The sequence below is a fragment of the Apium graveolens genome, chromosome 8 (genome assembly GCF_009905375.1).
Source record: "Apium graveolens cultivar Ventura chromosome 8, ASM990537v1, whole genome shotgun sequence".
Lineage (NCBI taxonomy): Eukaryota > Viridiplantae > Streptophyta > Magnoliopsida > Apiales > Apiaceae > Apium > Apium graveolens.
In genome coordinates, this window is record NC_133654.1 from 74,199,186 (window position 1) to 74,217,842 (window position 18,657).

At 40.5% G+C, this 18,657-nt stretch overlaps 2 protein-coding genes across 2 annotated transcripts; one reads left to right on the plus strand and one right to left on the minus strand.

Annotated features, from left to right (window-relative positions):
• Nucleotides 1–7,855: 7,855 nt before the first annotated feature.
• On the minus strand, nucleotides 7,856–8,281 carry LOC141679697 (uncharacterized). The gene has a single exon (XM_074486126.1). It carries the CDS (start codon nucleotides 8,279–8,281, stop codon nucleotides 7,856–7,858), a length of 426 nt encoding a protein of 141 aa, XP_074342227.1.
• An 8,263-nt stretch (nucleotides 8,282–16,544) lies between these two features.
• Nucleotides 16,545–18,455, plus strand: LOC141677022 (adenylate-forming reductase 03009-like). The gene has a single exon (XM_074482756.1). It carries the CDS (start codon nucleotides 16,596–16,598, stop codon nucleotides 18,246–18,248), a length of 1,653 nt encoding a protein of 550 aa, XP_074338857.1. The 5' UTR covers nucleotides 16,545–16,595; the 3' UTR covers nucleotides 18,249–18,455.
• Nucleotides 18,456–18,657: the final 202 nt, after the last annotated feature.

Sequence of the window (18,657 nt, forward strand, 5' to 3'; positions counted from 1 at the left end):
AATCTACTAAAATCAATGAGGGGAGTGTGAAGGGTGGTAAGGTTGGTGAGGGACAGGGTGAACATAAAAGAAACCCTAAGAATAAGGATGGTGAGGTAAGTGTACCCAAACCTAGCCACACCATAGTTTCCTAACAAACTGTGGTGCTTAATAAGGAAATGAGCACATCTCTAGTTTCATCCTCCCAACTAGGAGCATAGGCCAAAAGGGTTAGGGACACAGATTCACCCCAAACTTACACAAGAAAGAAGAAATCTAGAAAACTTGGGGATACACAAGGATCACACACAGTGTAAACTGCAGCTAAAGATTCAGTCACTGTACCATCACAAACTCAGCTGGTTCAACAGTTGGTGGCTGCAAAACTCTCTACCTCTCATCAGCTTGATGCTAACAAAAAGGGGGAGAAAGAGTCACTCATCCCAGTTAGTCAAAGGGAATCAACAAGTGAGGGGGAGAAAGTGCTCAATATTCAAGTCAGTAAAGTGATTGTGCCAACAATTGCTTTCACTAAGCCACCAACCATGGACAGCATTGATCTAATCAATCTAGCAGCAGCAAAGCTGGAATCAAATGACAAACTAAGAAATATTGATATAAGAGCAGTTGAGAAAGAGGTGGATGATAAATGGAAGCAACTTAATGAAGAAATCCAGAAGAAATTTGGACCTATTGAGAAGCCAAACAAGACCTTTCATCACTTCTCTCAAGTCAAGCACATATCTGTGAATGAAATGAGTCTAGGTAATTTGGAAAAGGGCCAACCTTCATGTATAAAGTCTCCAAAAGCCAACTTGGTTTTGAAGCAAAAGAAATTATCCAAAGTCATCTGACAAGAATCCCTTGGACCTTATATTTGAGACTCCAAGGCCAGATGAAAAAAGTTGTTGGCAAGGTCCATTGCATTCTTCAAAGATCCAACTGACTCAGTGCTAAAGAGAAGAATTGCTAAGGTCTACAAGAATGGTAAAGAAATCTGTGTGGTGGCTAGACACCCTCAGTTTGCAGAAGCAAAGAAGGAAGAAAAGGAAAGAATCAAGCAAGAAAAGAAGCAAGCTGCTTTAGATGCTAAGAAACTCAAACAGAAGAAAAAGCAAGCTACTATTGTAGCCAAGCTTCAAGCTGTGAAAACTACAACTGAGATTTCTGAGAAACAACTTGTCGTAGATGAAGATCAAGATCAGAAAATGCACAAGGAACCTCAACAGAAAAGGAAGTTCAGATACAAAATCCTTCCCAAAAGAATGTTGGATTTTGATAATGGCAAGATGGAAGATTACATTCCCAACCAGTCTACATCTAAAACTCAAACATCCAAGCCCTTAGTGATGCATGAGGAATTTAAGGTGGATCCTATAAAGAATTTTCATGGTGAGCCTATAGTTCCCAAGGATGAGCCAATAGACTGGGAAAGTTTTCCTCTTCCTGAACTTAATTTACCAATCTTCAACAAGCTAAAGAAGACAAAGATAAGAGCAACCAAGAAGGTCAAGCCTGTGAGTCTTAGAACCAAAACCTTAACCAAAGCTCAACCAACTGTCAACAAGGGAGATCATCTATACATCTGTGACATCAAGGAATTTTCAGATATAAATTTCTACTTGGATGAACTAGAAGAAGTAAGAGGAATGATGCTCACAGACATCTCCCTGAAAGATTGGTATTCAAATACAAAGGTGCTAAAGAAATCATATGGCCCCTTCATAGAATTCTCCAAGAAAGTTGTTCTGTTTTGATAAAGGTCTTCTCATCCTTCAAGAAGAATTTTGGATTCAATGTGACATCCAAGAAATTGGTTCTAAAGAAGATAAAAGAACTAAGGAGCAGAAAAGCCTCAAATGCACTTCCAAGAACTCTATCCATTTCTTTCACAGGAAATACAGTGCACTTGAGGCCATACTGTCTGATGAAATTCATGGATGAAAAAGGTGTAAGAAGAATCTTCAGATTGGATGACCAATTGAGTATCTCAAGTAATGAAACTCTATTGGCAATGCAAGAAAAGATGGATCTATCAAATGCTGAAGAATTTGAATTTCACAGACAACTCCAAAATCAAATAGAAGAAAACAACTAGAAGCTTGGGAAGAAATCAAGACCTTCAAGGAAATAGAAATCGTTTGCTCACACTAGAGGAGCACCCTGATAATGATTATGAGAACTCTTTGTACACTTTACTTTGTCCAATTTTCAATAAATTGTAGCACTTACTAGTTTTATCTACTATTATTCAATCTGTACATTTAGGGTATTTTGTTATCATCAAGTTTTTCTTAATTTATGGCTACAATTCCAATAGACATAAATTGGGGGAGATTGTTAGGAATATGTTGTGGACTTGATGATAAGTTGAACAAAATACCTTAGTAGATTTAACTTAGTGTATTTGTAGCTCTCGACGGATGTTCTAATATAATCCCGACGGATGAACTTTATAGTCCCGATGGATGATAGCTGAACATCCATCAAGAGTGTAGCTTATGTAACAATAAGTATTGTAGCACATTTCTACAAACAACAATGGTTCAGTTGAGTAGATGTTGTAGGATTCCTTAAGTCAAGTTGACTACTAGATTGATATACATAATAGGTTGGCTTATTGTAAATATAAGATGTCTTGTAATTCTCTATAAATGAAATGGAGTCAAGTGACAGAAAGGTTACCAACGGATGATATACAAAAGCTCCCGACGGATAATCAACAAGGCTCTCAATGGATAATCAACATGACTCCCGACGGATGACCAACATAGTCCCGATGGATGATCATAAATTCAAAAGAGCAGTTGACAGTGACAATACAGTCACATACGTCGGGTGTTTACAAATGGAATGTGGCAGCCTAATTGCAGGACTTAGAGAACAAAGAAGCATTACCATTTCCATGCAATTATGAAGATATTCAAAGATTCTGGATAGAGTAATGTAGCAGCATGAAGTTAGACTAGATTTAGTTTATCTTATTATCTTGTCTTACTATCATGTAACTTGGTAATATATAAACCAAGAGTAGCAAGCTGAAAATTATTGAAGTTAGAGAGAAAAACTAGAGAAATAGAAAAAGCAAAATCTGTAAAGAATTTCTCAATTTTTCTTGTTGTTCAACTTGTAAGTAGCTGTGTGTTATTCAAGCATCACAGAGTTCTCATCTTTATATATATATTTCTGGTGGATAATTTCAAATCCACCAGAAAGTTTTAAAACCTTGTGTTTTATTGCTTTGTGTTTTAATTTTTATTTTACTTTCATTATGCACTTCTTGCAAAATCAAACACAGTTATATATTAAGTAAGAACATTCTTAAAATCAGAAAAAGAAGCTAGAATTACATTCAACCCCCTTCTGTAATTCTTGTTGCATTGTTTGGATATAACAAGGGATCGTTCCCTCGATTCACCTCCGGTGAGAGAATAAGAACCTGGTTGTAAAGTGGGTAGAAAATACAAGAAAGTAGCGAGTTTGAGAGAATGAGTGTCTATCCATGTCTTACTTTCTAAGGAATTTTATACCCATTTCTGTCATAAATGTTCTTACATTACTCATTATTAAGGAGAGAGTGAAAGGGGGGCGTTATGCCTCTGGTGCTTTCCAACGGTTGGGAGGATGAAGTGTGCCACAGCCTGTGGCATTCCGTGGGCTTTCGGCTCACGGGCCTGGTTTTCCTTCGGCCCAATAGTGCAATTGTCAGATGGGCTTTCGTTCAATGGGCCATATTTGGGCCCATAGCCAACATGTCCTTGTCCTTCGGCTGGGCCTTCGGGCGGGCCGATGGACATCAGTTTGGCCTATATTGGGGCTAACAAACCCTAGGGCGACTGCTTCTGTTCCGTCTCGATCTTCGCTCATACACGTCGCAAGTTTGTGGAAACTTGTGGATGCATTAATGTGACAGCTATCGGCACGTCATTTTATGGCTCAATCTCAGCCATTGAATCTCAACCGTTTCAATCTAGGATGTCCATTTCAAAACCCCCCAAACGTCGCCCCTTTTGGCACCTAAACTCATTTTTGAGCGCCTATATAAGAGATCACAGTGCACTCCATTTCCTTTTTAACATTTTCTGGTGTCCAATATACAAGCAACAACAATTCTTCCTAAGGTCTCCAATCACGGGCAGCAACAACTTCATTTTTCCAGATCATCACATTTCAATCGAAGAGCATCTTCAAATCAGCAAGTCCCCTTTTCCCTTTTAGTGTATTTTACACTTTTATGCAAGTGTATCAGTTTTGTTGTTTTTGCATGTAAGTCCAAAGACTCCTTTCTTGGCTTTTGTATCTGTTTTGGGGTTTTTGGTTTATGGGATATTTTCTAAGTAGTTAAAGGGAGTTTGCTGGGATTTTGTTTATTTTAGGGGCGCTCAACGGGTTTAAAGATGGCATACGAGGTGTTCTCTGGCCAAGAACTCTCTTCGGGGGTTCTTGGCTTTAGAACATCCTTCGGGAGCTGACCCAGGGTGAAGATGTTTTGTCTGGAGTTTAATGATTGCATGCGAAGGGTTTCTGGGGGCAAGAACTTCCTTTGGGAAACTTGTCTGTTGGAACACCCTTCGGGAGCCGACTCAAGGCTCTCTCTGTTCGCTCGGTTCTAGGACATGTACTCGGTCCTACGTCCTTTTATTTTTCTTTTTGGTTTAATCGGAGTATATGGACTAATGTCTCTCTATTTTTGAATTCAGGGACATGGACCGAGCGAACTATCCGACCGAGACTTGGGACCCAAGGTCAAATAGTTTGGCCGGGACATCTTATATCCATCCCGAGAGGACGGGGCGAGATCTTTTCGGTTCCGTGGCGAACTATTCGGCGGCGAACAACCAATCAGAGTTATCGAAGGAGCGGGTAGGTCAGATGTACTCTGACTTCTTCGTTCCTTGGAGCTTCTTCTAGCTTTACACCGCGAAGGAGGACGGACGGATCTATGACACTCTAGTAGTGCCAAGAGGATACGGAGACTGTACCGTCGGGTTCTCAGAAGCAGTGTTTAAATGTGGCTTCAAAGTGCCGACATTGAAGATTCTGAGGCATCTCTTTAGCCAGATGGGGATTTCCTTAGGACAGATGGACCCCAACAGGTTCATCCACATCAACTGTTTCCAGAATAGGTGCCTTTATACCGGCATTACTCCCTGCACTCGGCTATTCTGGTAACACTATGACTTCCGGAAGAATCTGAAGAGCTCAGGTTTCTATACCATCGCTCGCCGGGCTGGCCGCGCGGATTAGACGGCCACCAACTCCAGCAACAAGTCCACACATACTCACTGGTGCTTCGTAAGTGGGCCAAAGCTAGCCGAAATGTCTGTCTGGCGTGACGTAAACTTCGCTGCTCCTTATGCCGAACTTGACGGACGAGGAAAAGGACAATTATGCGGCTCTGGTCGATGTCCGCGTGAGCAAGCTGGGTCCCGAAGAATTTCGGGACAGAGACTGGCTCCTGAGTTTGTGGGGTGGGGGTGACAAACTCTTCCTTCGTCTGTTTCATTTCCCTTGTAGTTGTATTATTTTTATCATTTGCATAGTCATTTTTTCTTTGTTCGTATGTCCTTCCCTTCATTCTGCCTTCCTTATTTACTTGCTTATGCATATATTGATACTGACTTATACTTTATATTATATTTTCAGTGTCTTCTGAGGAGGCCTTGATTGAATGGAAGAAGGCCAGGGTGGCCGAAAAGAAAGCTGCCGAGGAGGCAGCGAAGGAGAGAGCTGCTGGGAAGGCTGTTCCCACTCACTCCGAGGAGACTGAGGAGAGGCCCCATGCTGAGAGGGTTTCTCCACTTCTCCAAATCCCTCTTACTCCAGAAGGCAGTGAGGGGGACGAACCGGAGTTTATGGGAGAAGGGGGGCCTCTCAAGAGGATCCGAAGCCGGAGTGGAATTGTTCAGATGTACCTCCCTGGTTGGGGTATTCTGACATCCGACCATACTGTCTACCCACCTAGGCAGTCTATAAAGGAGGTGGCCTCGGACCTGTGCCATGGCCTTCAGCTCCCTGCCGACCTTCCGGCCTTTGCATCGGCTTCTCCGACCAAAGCCTGTACTGAGCTTCTATCCTTTTTTTTCCCTCGTACGTAGATTTGCATTTATCCTTCTTTATCCTCGTGCATATTTCTCTTCTTTCATTTGACATTTTCGCCTTGTGTATCTTTTGCAGGCTGCTCCTTGGGTTGCGGTCGTGGAGGACAAAGTTAGGGACATGGAGGCCCGAATGGCCGAGGTGAAGGAGCTAGAGAGGAGGGTCACGGTGGCCGAGGAGGATCTCGGGAGGGTGAAGACCTAGAACGAGGTGCTGGACGATCATGCCACGGTGTTGAAGGGTGACAGGACAAGGCTGGAGGAGGCCCTTGACAGGGAGAATAGGAGGATCACCCACCGGAACGTCCAGCTGAAGAAGTCCCGTAAGGAGTTTTGGAAGACGAAGTAACAGCTAGATCTGACGGAGGAGCGCTGCTTCCAGTTCGGCGCTGATTATGTCTTGGAAAAGGCTCACGACCTCAACTGGGATTATAAGCAGTTGCTGGACGATAGCCTGGAGGATCCTATCGGCCGGCCAGCAGTCAAGGCCCCTCCTGTCTCCTCTGGCGAAGACGAAGAGCTCTCGGATGAAGACCCTCATGCCTAAGCTTTCAGCCCCGAGGTTCTTGATATGACTGAAGATGATCTTGTTGCGAAGTCTGTTGTTGGTGTTTCCATGGTCATACCCAACTCTTGCAGCTGCTTCATTCGTTCATCTTTTCTACTTTTTAATTTTGTAACTGCATCTTCGGCTCTCTCTTTTCGCCTTAGCAATTTCAACAATTTTAATTTTGTAACTGCATCTTCAGCTTTATCTTTTGCCTTAGCAATTTTAAAAATTTTAATTTTGCAACTGCATCTTCGGCTTTATCTTTCGCCTTAGTAATTTTCAGAATTTTTGCTTATGGCCTTGCTACTTCTTTCGGCCCCAAGTGTCAAAGACCGAATGGTACTTCAGGATGTTAACACTACGAAGGAACAAGAATGATGATCGTCTTTTGATCGCCCCTTGACCAGCATGACCTCGTTCATTCGATCAATATTGGCACTTGTAAAAAGTAATTGTTATTAAGCCAAAAAGAGGATGTGTTGGTCTTCTTTGGGATCGCCCCTAGACCAGGCCTCCATCGCTCTGTATATGTAGCAAATACATGCATGATTGAGGTCGAAGGATCCTGTCTTCTTTGGGATCGCCCCTAGATAGGGTTTTCTGCGGTCTTCTTTAATATTGTCATTGTGAACCATAAGGGAAGGATGGCGGATAAGGTCTTATCTCAGGATTGCCCATAAAGATTCTTCATTCGTCCTTTCCACGTGTTCATTGCGAATTAATTAGTAGTGGTGGAGTGAAGGATGTTTGATTTTTATGGGATTGCCCCTGGATTTTTATCTATTCATGCTTCATTCGCAAGAAAAACAAATGTGTTGAGGGAGAAGGGTTTATCTTCTTCGGAATCGCCCCCTAGATAATACTTCTTTGGCCACTTATTTTGTATTTAATAAAATATTTGAATAAGGAAATATGACAAAAAGTGCATTGTTATTCATCATTAAACTTCTTTACACCTTTCATATAAAATTCAAAGTATACATTGAATAAAGAAAATTTCTTACTGATAGAACTTTTGAAGGCGACTGGCGTGCCAGGTGTTTTTGATTGCTTCTCCTGTCAGCGTTTCAAGTTTGTATGTTCCTGGGCGAATGACTTCAATCACCTTGTATGGCCCTTCCTAGTTTGGCTGAAGCTTCCCTTATTTTGCTGGCATGGAAGCAGCCAGCTCCCTCAGGTTTAGGTCTCTCACTCCGAACGACCTCTTCTTAATGCTGGAGTCATAGTGCTAGGTTGCCTGTAGCAAATATTTCACGTTTCTTTGGTGGGCCGCTTCTCTTTCTTCTTCCAATAAGTCCATATTCGCCTTTAGCCCGAAGCTATTAGTTTCCAGATTGTAGACCTCAGTTCGGTATGATTTCAATCCTACTTTGACTGGAACTAGGGCTTTGGTCCCATAGGCCATCCTGAAAGGAGTTTCCCCTGTTGAAGACCTAGGTGTCGTTCGGTAAGCCCACAAGATCCAATGAAGTTCTTCTGACCATCTGCCTTTAGCTTCGCCCAGCATCCTCTTTATCCCTTGAAAAATTATTTTATTCGCTACTTCAATTGCCACATTTATTTCCTTAAGGGTGGAAGACTGAGCTGAATCTTTGTTCGATCCCGAAGTGGTGTAGAAACCTTCATAACTTGTTTCCAATAAACTGAGTCCCATTATAAGAGATGCAAATCTTCAGAATCCCGAATCGGAGAATAATCTGCTCCAGGAAGAACTTCTTTGCGGCTTCTTAGATTATAGCAGACAATGGTCGGGCTTCGACCCACTTGGTCATGTAGTCGATGGTGATTATGCAGTACTTTACTTGTTTCATGCTAGTCGGGAGAATTCCAACTATGTCAACGACCCACATAGCGAATAGAATAGGGCTGAGAACTGAAGTCATTTCTTCAGGGGGCTGCTGCGGAACAATGGCAAACAACTAGCATTGTACACACATCTTGGCATATTCCATGGAATCGGCTTTCAAAGTTGGCCAAAAGAATCCTTGATGAAGGATTTTGAAGGCGAGGGACCGACCAACCAGATGTTCTCCGCAGATTCCTTCATGTACCACTTCAAGAGCTTGATATTGTTCTTCGGTATTTAGGCATCTGAGGAGGGGCTGACTGACAGACCGGTGATACATTCTTCCCTTAATGATTGTGTAGGTCGATGCTCTGTATTTTACCTTTAGTGCTTCTCTTCTATCGGGAGGCAGGATACCCTTCTCCAGAAAGTTTCTTAGTGGGGTCATCCAATCAGCTCCTTGGTGAATTTCCATATATTCTTTCTTCTCGATCGAAGGTGTCTTGGCTTCAGTATGGTAGATAAAACCAGTTAGGCTCTGTGTCTCAGCCGAAACTAGCCTGGAAAGGGCGTCTGCCCGTCCATTGTTCTCCCTGCCAATCTAACTTAGCTCAAAAGTTTAACATGATAGAGAAGCATCTTTTACCTTGGTGGCGTAAGTCTTCGTCCGTGGGTCCCTTTGATCATATTCTCCTAAGAAGTGCTTCACTACCAGCATAGAATCATTGAAGGCCCTCACGTGCTTTGCCTTAGGGCTTCGTGTCAACTCCATTCCTGCTAGGAGTGCTTCGTACTCGGCCTCATTGTTCATCAGAGGAAAATCGAATCTTATAGCCTGGAATATCTCAAACCATTCGGGGCTGGAGAGTATCAAGTCGGCCACACACTTTTTCCCAGCGACAGATCCATCTACAAAGAGTTTCCATTTCCTGGGGGTTCGAATGAGCTGTTCATCCGGGGTGAGATCCCGCGGCCTCGAAAATGTGCATTCGATAATAAAGTCAACCAAGGCTTGGGCCTTAATCACCGTCCTGGGGATATATTCAAGGTCGAACTCCCCAATTTCGATGGACCAGGCTACCACTCTTCCCGAGGCTTCGGGCCTTGTCAAAATCTTTCTCAAAGGCTGACTGGTGATAACTTGAATCATTCGGCTTTGAAAGTAATGTCGCAATTTTTGGAAGGCCATAACCAACCCATATGCGAATTTTTCGGTATTAGGGTATCTCGTTCTTGCATCCTTTAGGGCATGAGACGCATAGAACACTAGGTTTTGATTTTCCTCATGATTTTTCATAAGAACCGCCCCTAGCATTCTGTCGGACACAGCTAGGTAAAGCTGAAGAGTTTCCTTCGGATCAGGCCTCATTAAGAGGTGTGCCTTAGTGAGGCACTCAAATACGGCGAAGAAAGGGAGCACCTTCTCGGCTGATCTGGAGATGAAGCGCCGAAGGGCGGCGAGTCGGCTGGTCAGCTTTTGGATGTCACTGATGCATTTAGGGGCTTCCATGTTAATGACTGCTTCGATCTTCTCAGGGTTCGCCTCTATCCCCCGGACGTTAACCATATAGCCCAGGAATTTGCCACTGGACACTCTGAATGTGCATTTGTTCGGATTGATCCTCATGTTATTTCTTCGGAGCGTCTCGAAGCACTCTTTTAAGTCTTTGGCGTGATCTTGGAACAGTGACTTTACAATCATGTCATCCACATATGTTTCCATGTTCCTCCCGATCTGCTCTTTAAAGATCTTGTTCACCATTTGATGGAATATGGATCCAGCATTCTTGAGTCCGAAGGGCATTTTAATATAAGCATAAGTCTCCTTTGGAGTTATGAACGCTGTCTTGGGCACATCCTTGTGATTCATGGCAATTTGATGATAGCCAGAAAAAGCATCCAAAAAACTAAGTACCTAGTAGCCAGCCGTTGCGTCTATTAGCTGATCGATGATGGGCAGGGGGTAGTGGTCCTTCAGATATGCTTTATTGAGGTCTGTGTAATCTACACACATCCTCCACTTTTCGTTTGATTTTTTGACGACCACCACGTTGGCTAACCAGTCTGGGTATTCAATTTCTTCTATGAACTTGGCCTCTAACAGTTTTTCTACTACGACATCTATTACCTTCTGTCGTTCGACTGTAAATGTCCTCTTCTTCTGTTTCACCGGGTTGGCCTCGGGCTGCACGTTCAAGCAGTGCTTAGCCGTCTTAGGTTCCAAACCAGGCATATCTTCCGGCCCCCAGGAGAACACATCATAGTACTTCCGAATTACATCTATCACCTTCTCCTTCAAATCTGATTCAATGTCTTTCCCAATCCGAACCATTTTTCCCGAATGGCCTGCGTACAGCTCTACCTCTTTAGTTTCTTCCACGGGTTCGGTGATCGGACTTGAAAGATCTGCTCCAAACTTTTCCAACTCAATATTCAGTATTTCTTTGCTTTCGCTGTGCTCTGCCTCGGCCCTTTTTCTTTTTCCGGTTTCGTCCGACTTCTCATATTCTTGATTTTTTCCCAGGTCTTTCAGCATTATATTTCGGGAAGTTTTTTGATCGCCCCTCATTTCTCCTACCCCTTTCTCGGTTGGAAACTTGAGCTTGAGGTGGGGTATAGATTCCACTGCTTCAAAGGTTGACAAGAATGGTCTTCCGAAAATGGCATCGTACGGGCTCTCAATTCGAACCACATAAAACTTCACTGGCTTTTTGATAGTATATGGCAGTTTGCCTAGGAGGACAGGGAGAGCAATTGTGCCCTCAAACTGTATTGGGTGTCCTCCGATGGCATAAAGAGGAGCTTCATTGCAGGGCTCCAACTACTCTCCAGCCAAGTTCATCTTGCAGTAGGTTTTGTGGAACAGTATGTTAGCCGAACTTCCGGTATCTACCATTACCTTCCATATTTTATTATGCCCAATGATGGGGTTAATGATGACGGGGTCTTCGTGTGGACAAATGACGTCCTCGTAGTCCTCGGTGCTGAATGTCATGGGCATGTGGGGCTTCACCTGACCGAACTGATAGAGATTGTACACTTGTCGGGTGTACTTTTTCTTTGCTGTCTTACTATCCTTGTCTAGGATACTGCCCCCAGATATAGTCTTTACTTTGCCCCTTATCCTGTCTCTTCACTCTGGTTCTTCGGCTTCCACTTCTTCTTCTTGGTTTTCCTTCGTCCCCAGTCCGTCCCTCAGATCTCAGACAAACTGATTAAGTTCTCCCTCTTTGATCATTCGCTCAATCAGCTTTTTGAGGTGATAACATTCATTAGTATTATGTCCTTTTTCCCTGTGAAAGTCGTAGTATTTGTCGGGGTTCTTCTTATGATTTGGGACCTTCATCTTGGCCGGCTGAATGAACAAAAACTTGCCCTTGATCTCATGGAGAATCTTGGAGATGGGTGCATTCAGAGGTCTGAATACGGCCGAATCTCTATCTCGGCGTCGTTCGGCCCCACGATTCGTCTCTTTTCTCCCTTCTTTCCGACCATCCCTTCGGTCTGAGCCTGATCTTGAGCCTTCGTATCTATCAGCTCGCTTCGATCGGTCGTCCCTTCGGGGGTCCTTATATCCCCCAATACTTTCCATTTTTCAGTGAATGTTCTCACCCCTCACATATATATCATTTAGGGACTTCGGGGGAAAATCGTAAAGAGAGGAGCGAAGCTTCTTACCTTTATAGGGGTCAAGCCCCACCGTCAAGAAGCCCATTGCTTGGACCTTGTCCAGATTAGTGATCATCCCAGCTTCTTCTTTAAACCTAGCCATATAATCCCCTAACTCTTCATTTGCCATCTACCTGCAGTGGACAAGGGCCTCAGTATCTTTCGCCTTCCGGCATAGGTGCGAATAGTACTTCAGAAACTTTCTTTTCAACTGTCCGTAAGACCCGATGGACCTAGGTTTGAGGGATTTGTACCACATCGAGGCTGATCCCTTCAGATATGTCTTGAACATTTTGCAGAGCATGATATCATTATGCCTCATCCCAATCATCATCAACTCGTACTTTTCGCAGTGGTCGTCAGGGTCCCCCTTTCCGTTAAACTCACTCATCTTGGGGAACTGTCATTCCTCGGTTGGAGGGGGCCAATACTGCTCAATTTCTTCTGTGACGATCGGCTCTCGGTTAGCCCTCCTGTCACTGAACAAGGCTTTTTCCAGGCGAGTGAGCCTGAGTCGGGAACCGTTAGGCTCTTCGTCCGAGTCAGATGAAAAGGGTTGTTTCGTCCTCTCTCTTTGGGGATGCGAATCAGAGTCAGACTCATCTTTTTTGTCATGCACCATACGACATTTCCTGTGCTTATTCGTTCTTTCCGGCTCGTCGGCCTGCAACGCTTCACGCAAAGCTTTTTCTTGTAACTCAATTTCTTCTCTTTGCAGCTGTAGGGCTTTCAGCCGCAACGCATCAACCTTTCTTCATTTTGCGCGGGCCTCTGCATCTTTTTCTGCTTGGTCATTTTTGGCTTTGCCCTTCTCCGCAGCTAAATTTTCCGCTCAGATCTTTAGGAGCAAGGCTTCTTCCTCAGGAGTTAATGTGATGGCTCCATCGGCGTCCACTAGGGTGGACGGCTACCCCTTATCGGTAAAACCTGGTGGCGGTGAATGCTCATGAATTATTTATGTCATTGTCTCGATATCTTGTCTTGTGATTCTCGTACTTCCCACAGACGGCGCCAAATGTTACAGCTAGATTCGTTCGGCTAAATGAACAGGTTTCGACTTCCGTAAAGATGGCTTCGACTGTGACTTGAAAGTGAAGAGAATGCGAGGGATCATTCCCCCGATTCACCTCCGGTGTGAGAATAAGAACCTGGTTCTAAAGTGGGTAGAAAATACAAGAAAGTAGCGAGTATGAGAGGATGAGTGTCTATCCATGTCTTACTTTCCAAGGAATTTTATATTCATTTCTGCCATAAATGTTCTTACGTTACTCATCATTAAGGAGGGAGTGAAAAGGGGGCATTATGCCTCTGGTGCTTTCCAACGGTTGGGAAGACGAAGTGGGCCACAGCCTGTGGCATTCCGTGGGCCTTCGGCGCACGAGCCTGGTTTTCCTTCGGCCCAATAATGTAATTGTCAGATGGGCCTTCGTTCAATAGGCCGTATTTGGGTCCATATAGCCAACACTCATGTAATTATCACGTTAGCAAGTATGATCAGGTCAAAGTATGTGTTGATGTCACAATGTGAACATAATATTTTTACTGTCCGGGTTAATTTCCGGTTCACAATTTTCTGTCATGGGAGTCCGGAAGAAAATACTTTATTCACCTATGATTTTGGGCCTTTTTCTATCCATAAAAAGGATTGTTTCCTGTATTTTTTTTAAAAAGTATTCAGTTTTAACAAAGAAAAAATAAAAAAACCACTGGAGAGAAGAGAAATAGGGGTTTATATCCGTAGAGGTAACGTAAACTTGCAATTGGATACGTGCAGTGCTAAGAAGATCTAATTAGAAGATCAATACACTATTTAGTGTTCATTGAACGCGTAAGAAGAGAAGACGAACTGATATAGAAACTCAGCTGAAATTGCAATAGAGGACAGAGTAAAGGATCTGACTTCCCAATATTTTGATCATTCAGCCCGTACATTTGTGCGTTTACTTCCTGGACTTAGAACTTTCCCTATATTTATATAAAACAAACAAAAATAGTTTGACTTAATAATCTCCGATCTGCTTATTTGATCATTTAGTCCTTCAATCAATTTCTGCGATGCTACGTTTATATTTAGATCAATTAATTCTGTAAGACAAGTCCGATATATAATATTCAATTTCTGACCCTATATTAATGAATTTTTTTGGAAGAAGTCAAATTCTAAATAATTGTTAATTGGTTTCCTAGCAATTACTGCCCCGCCCGAATCAAAGTACAACTTATTTTGGCTTGTAATTTGGAAGTCAATCGATTTACCGATTTCATTTTTATTTATATCGAATATTATGTCATTATAATTTATTAAATTTAATTTTTTCTATCAATTTATATTTTAATTCATATCAATTTCAATATTATTCTAATTTGTTACTACATGCTAAATTAAATTTAAACAAACTATATATAATTATTAATATTTAGTTGATATATCATGTGAATCAAGTTAAGATAAAATAATAATATTATTCATCCTCCTAAAAAAATTATACTAATAAATTTAGATAAACAAAATAATATATTTCATTTATCCAGGATAAAAAAATACATTATATAATTGATTCAGACTATCACAAAACTAAAATAAAAATATAATTCGAACAACAAATATAAAATCATATATACTAATTATTCAGTAAAAAACAAAATTATCTTATTGATCCAGACTTAAAAAAAATTAAAATTAAACTAAAAATAATTAGTTTGATTTGATCGGTGTATTGGGCATCAGGTAAAAATAAAATAATGTAAACCGCTGATCCGAGATAAATCAAATTAATATTAGAATAAGTATAATTTGTAACCTATAGATGCGAACTAAAACATCAAATTTTAATTAAAACATAAATGTTATATTTTTAAAAATACACATAGAATTATCAATAAAACTATATCGTTTAATCAGTAATATTGTCTTTTTCAAATATCTTTTATATAATTATAGTTAATCGATTATGTAATCAACATGCTAAAATAAAATCTTTTAAGGTCCGAACATAATGAAAATATTATATTTTTACCCTCAATAAAAAATAATTTCGTTATAATAACATTCCCCCTTACGAAACTATCACTTTAAATAAATTTAAATGTTTTAAAAAGTTATGAACATATACGTCTACTAATATAATTATTATGAAATCATATCATTTAAAATTTTAAATGAAAAAAATTAAGAATTGAATTCAATTTTTTAAAAAAATTATATAATATTAAAAAGTATTTGCGCCATCCGTGCATCACACGGGTTTTAAGTTAGTATAATATAATAATCAGAACATGGTACATTTTGGTTTAATAGTTATCCCCCTATTTTAATTATTAAAAATAAAAATAAATAGTGTTATATACATGCTAAACTATTAAATTGATATATTACTCAGTCTTTTTATCCCTCTAAACAATCCCTCTAAACAACGTACTAAACTACGACTATATTTTCTTCCTAATTCTTTTATTATTTTTATTATAAATTTATAATTATTATATATTTATATTATATTAAAATTAACATATAGTTTGGATAAATAAAATAAAAATTTATTTAAATATGAACGAAACCCATGCATCGCACCGGATTTAAACTAGTATCAAATACTAGCAGGAATTGCAAAAGAAAAGGTCATCGTTATAATAATTAATAATTGTCCAAGTCAGGGTTTTGTCGACCCCGTAACTAGAGTTCTGGCCACACTTCTCCATTTTCAACTTTCATCCATCAATCGATCAAGCCCCCTTCGCTCTCCCATCTCCTATTTATTTATCTATTATTTTTTCAATAAAATCAAGATCTATTTTTTTCGGGTGAGATCTTGTCAAGTACCTTGTTGTCAAGGTTGTTAGTCGTGCTCATCTTTTTTGGATGTTAGTGTTTTATGTTATGATGTTATTTTGTCTTTTGTTCTTGGTTTCGGCCGCTCTGAAAATGATTTATATTATATTTTTGAGACCCGTAAGGCTTATATCAGATCTCAGATGGTAGTGGATATCGTAAAAGTTCACATTTCACAACAAAAAGTGTTCGTATTTTAGGGGTTTTTGTTGCTCTAATATCAATTGATATAATTGATAGTTCAAAACATTGTGCTCCAAATGATGCTTATGTGAATGTCAATGTGACTACTAATTTCGGAATGGATTTAGGTTGGATTACTCGATATGTCATTGTAATACATTTTAGATTAAAGAATTTGAATACTCTTTGCGTTAAACAATCTGAAAACAAAACAGTTAGTTGGTTAGCTCAATTTTTATTTAACAATCAGGTTGTAGTTTACAGTTGGGGGTTTGTCACGGGTGTGGTTCAATGATTTAATGAATTTTTCGTTTTGTCCGTCAAAACAAAAAAATAATTGTTGTCCAAGTCAACTCAAAGTTAAGCCTATGACCGGTTGCCGTGCTCAATATATCATTAACATGGTATATATAAACCGAACCAATAAACAAAAAAAATGGACTACTAATTTTCATTTGCCTGCTAAATCTTTACAATTCAAAAACAAGATTACTTTATACTATGGCAAATCGAGAAAAGCTTGTTAAGTTTTCAAGTTGCCGTGGTGTAGCATTTGAAATCAAGCCTCATTTGGATCCATTTGCCTTAAAACACTCGCCTATTCTTCAAGAACCTCAAGCTCCTAGTCCAAGAACTTGGCTTTTATGGGGAAGCTTTTCCAAAATTGTGCCTACATCAAGCATTAGTCTGCGGTCTGCTAGCCGAGCTAGTAGCCATTTCTGTGACGTTGATGATGAGGAGGTCGACGACGATGTTTACGAAATTGATTTATTAGTTGATGTAGAGAAAGGCCATGATCATGTACTTCCACTGCCACCACCATATGTTAAACCTGAACAACCACCACAGAAAGTTGTTAAACCAAAACAATCTCGATTGTCAGTAATATTGCTCGATCAAGGATTGTTTACGGTTTATAAACGACTTTTTATGGTTTGTTTGGCACTCAATATAACTGGTTTGGTTCTTGCTGCAACTGGGAGTTTTTCATATGCAAGAAACCATGCTGCCATATTCGCTATAGGGAATATTCTTGTCTTGACATTATGTCGAAGTGAGGCATGTCTACGTATCGTCTTTTGGATGGCTGTCAATTTGTTTGGCTGGTCTTGGGTGCCTCTTCACTTGAAATTAGCCATAACTTCTCTCTTACAATCTCTTGGAGGCATACATAGTGGTTGTGGAGTGTCATCAGTTGCATGGCTTATATATGCTTTACTATTAACTCTCAAAGATAGAGACAACACTTCACCGGAGATTATAGGGGTTGCTTCAGCGATTCTTGGACTTCTATTCTTGTCTTGCTTAGCAGCATTTCCCCTAATTCGACATCTCCACCATAATGTATTTGAAAGGACTCATAGATTCGCAGGGTGGGCAAGTTTAGGACTTCTTTGGGCCTTTATCATTCTCACTGTTACATATGACCCGGAAACAAAATCATACAGAGATCAATCAAAATTAATCAGACAACAAGAGTTCTGGCTAACACTTGCCATCACAATCCTAACGTTCCTCCCGTGGATAACTGTTAGACGTGTCCCGGTTACGGTCTCTGCACCATCTGGTCATGCTTCATTGATAAAGTTTAGGGGTGGAGTCAAGGCTGGAATATTGGGAAGAATTAGTCCCTCACCATTATCTGAATGGCATGCGTTTGGCATCATTTCTGATAATAAGCAAGAGCATATGATGCTTGCTGGTGCAGTTGGTGACTTCACAAAAACCTTAGTATCGAAACCTCCAAAACATTTATGGGTTCGGCAGGTTCACTTTGCAGGGCTGCCTTATCTAGTAAACATGTATGATAGAGTTTTGGTGGTGGCTACAGGTTCAGGTATTTGTGTTTTCCTTTCCTTTTTGTTACAACCATGCTCGGCCAATGTCTCTGTGCTTTGGGTAGCTAAAGGGATTGAGCAAAACTTTGGCAAAGAAATTCAAGAAATGGTCAGTGGGTTTCCCAAAGAGAAGGTAATTGTTCATGACACGGCAGTTTTCGGAAGGCCTAATGTGTCTCAGATGAGTGTTGATGCTGCTAGAAAATGGGGAGCTGAAGTTGTGATTGTTACTAGCAATCCCCAAGGCAGTAGAGATGTCGTAAATGCTTGCAAAGCATCGGGGATTCCTGCATTCGGACCCATCTGGGACTCGTGATGATTTATACTGTAATTGCGCTAGCTATGTATAGTAGATATGGTCAGGAAGGTCGTACATGTACATGCTAGATCGAGAGGAGACACCTTGTATCAAATATTGCAGATAAGAAAATTTATTTGTTATCATGTACGGGTTGTTGAAAATTAATGTGGATTCTATTTAGCTGTTATGTCCGCAAAATCTCGTTCTATTTGTTCGAGATTAATTCATAAAAAAATATTAAAAAACATGAATTAATTTACATGAATTTTATTGTACAGTCAAAAATTTTAATACATATTATTTTTCTGACTTTACCCTATGATTCATTAACACTTGGTTTGGAGATTGTTAAAAAATTACACGATAAAAGCATAACAAGCCAGAAGAAGAAAAAGTTGACAAGACTTATTAAAGGAGATCTTTC

Bases quoted from the DNA above. Each gene is read 5' to 3' on its own strand.
- LOC141679697 (XM_074486126.1), bottom strand. From the start codon at position 8,281: ATGGGACTCAGTTTATTGGAAACAAGTTATGAAGGTTTCTACACCACT.
- LOC141677022 (XM_074482756.1), top strand. From the start codon at position 16,596: ATGGCAAATCGAGAAAAGCTTGTTAAGTTTTCAAGTTGCCGTGGTGTA.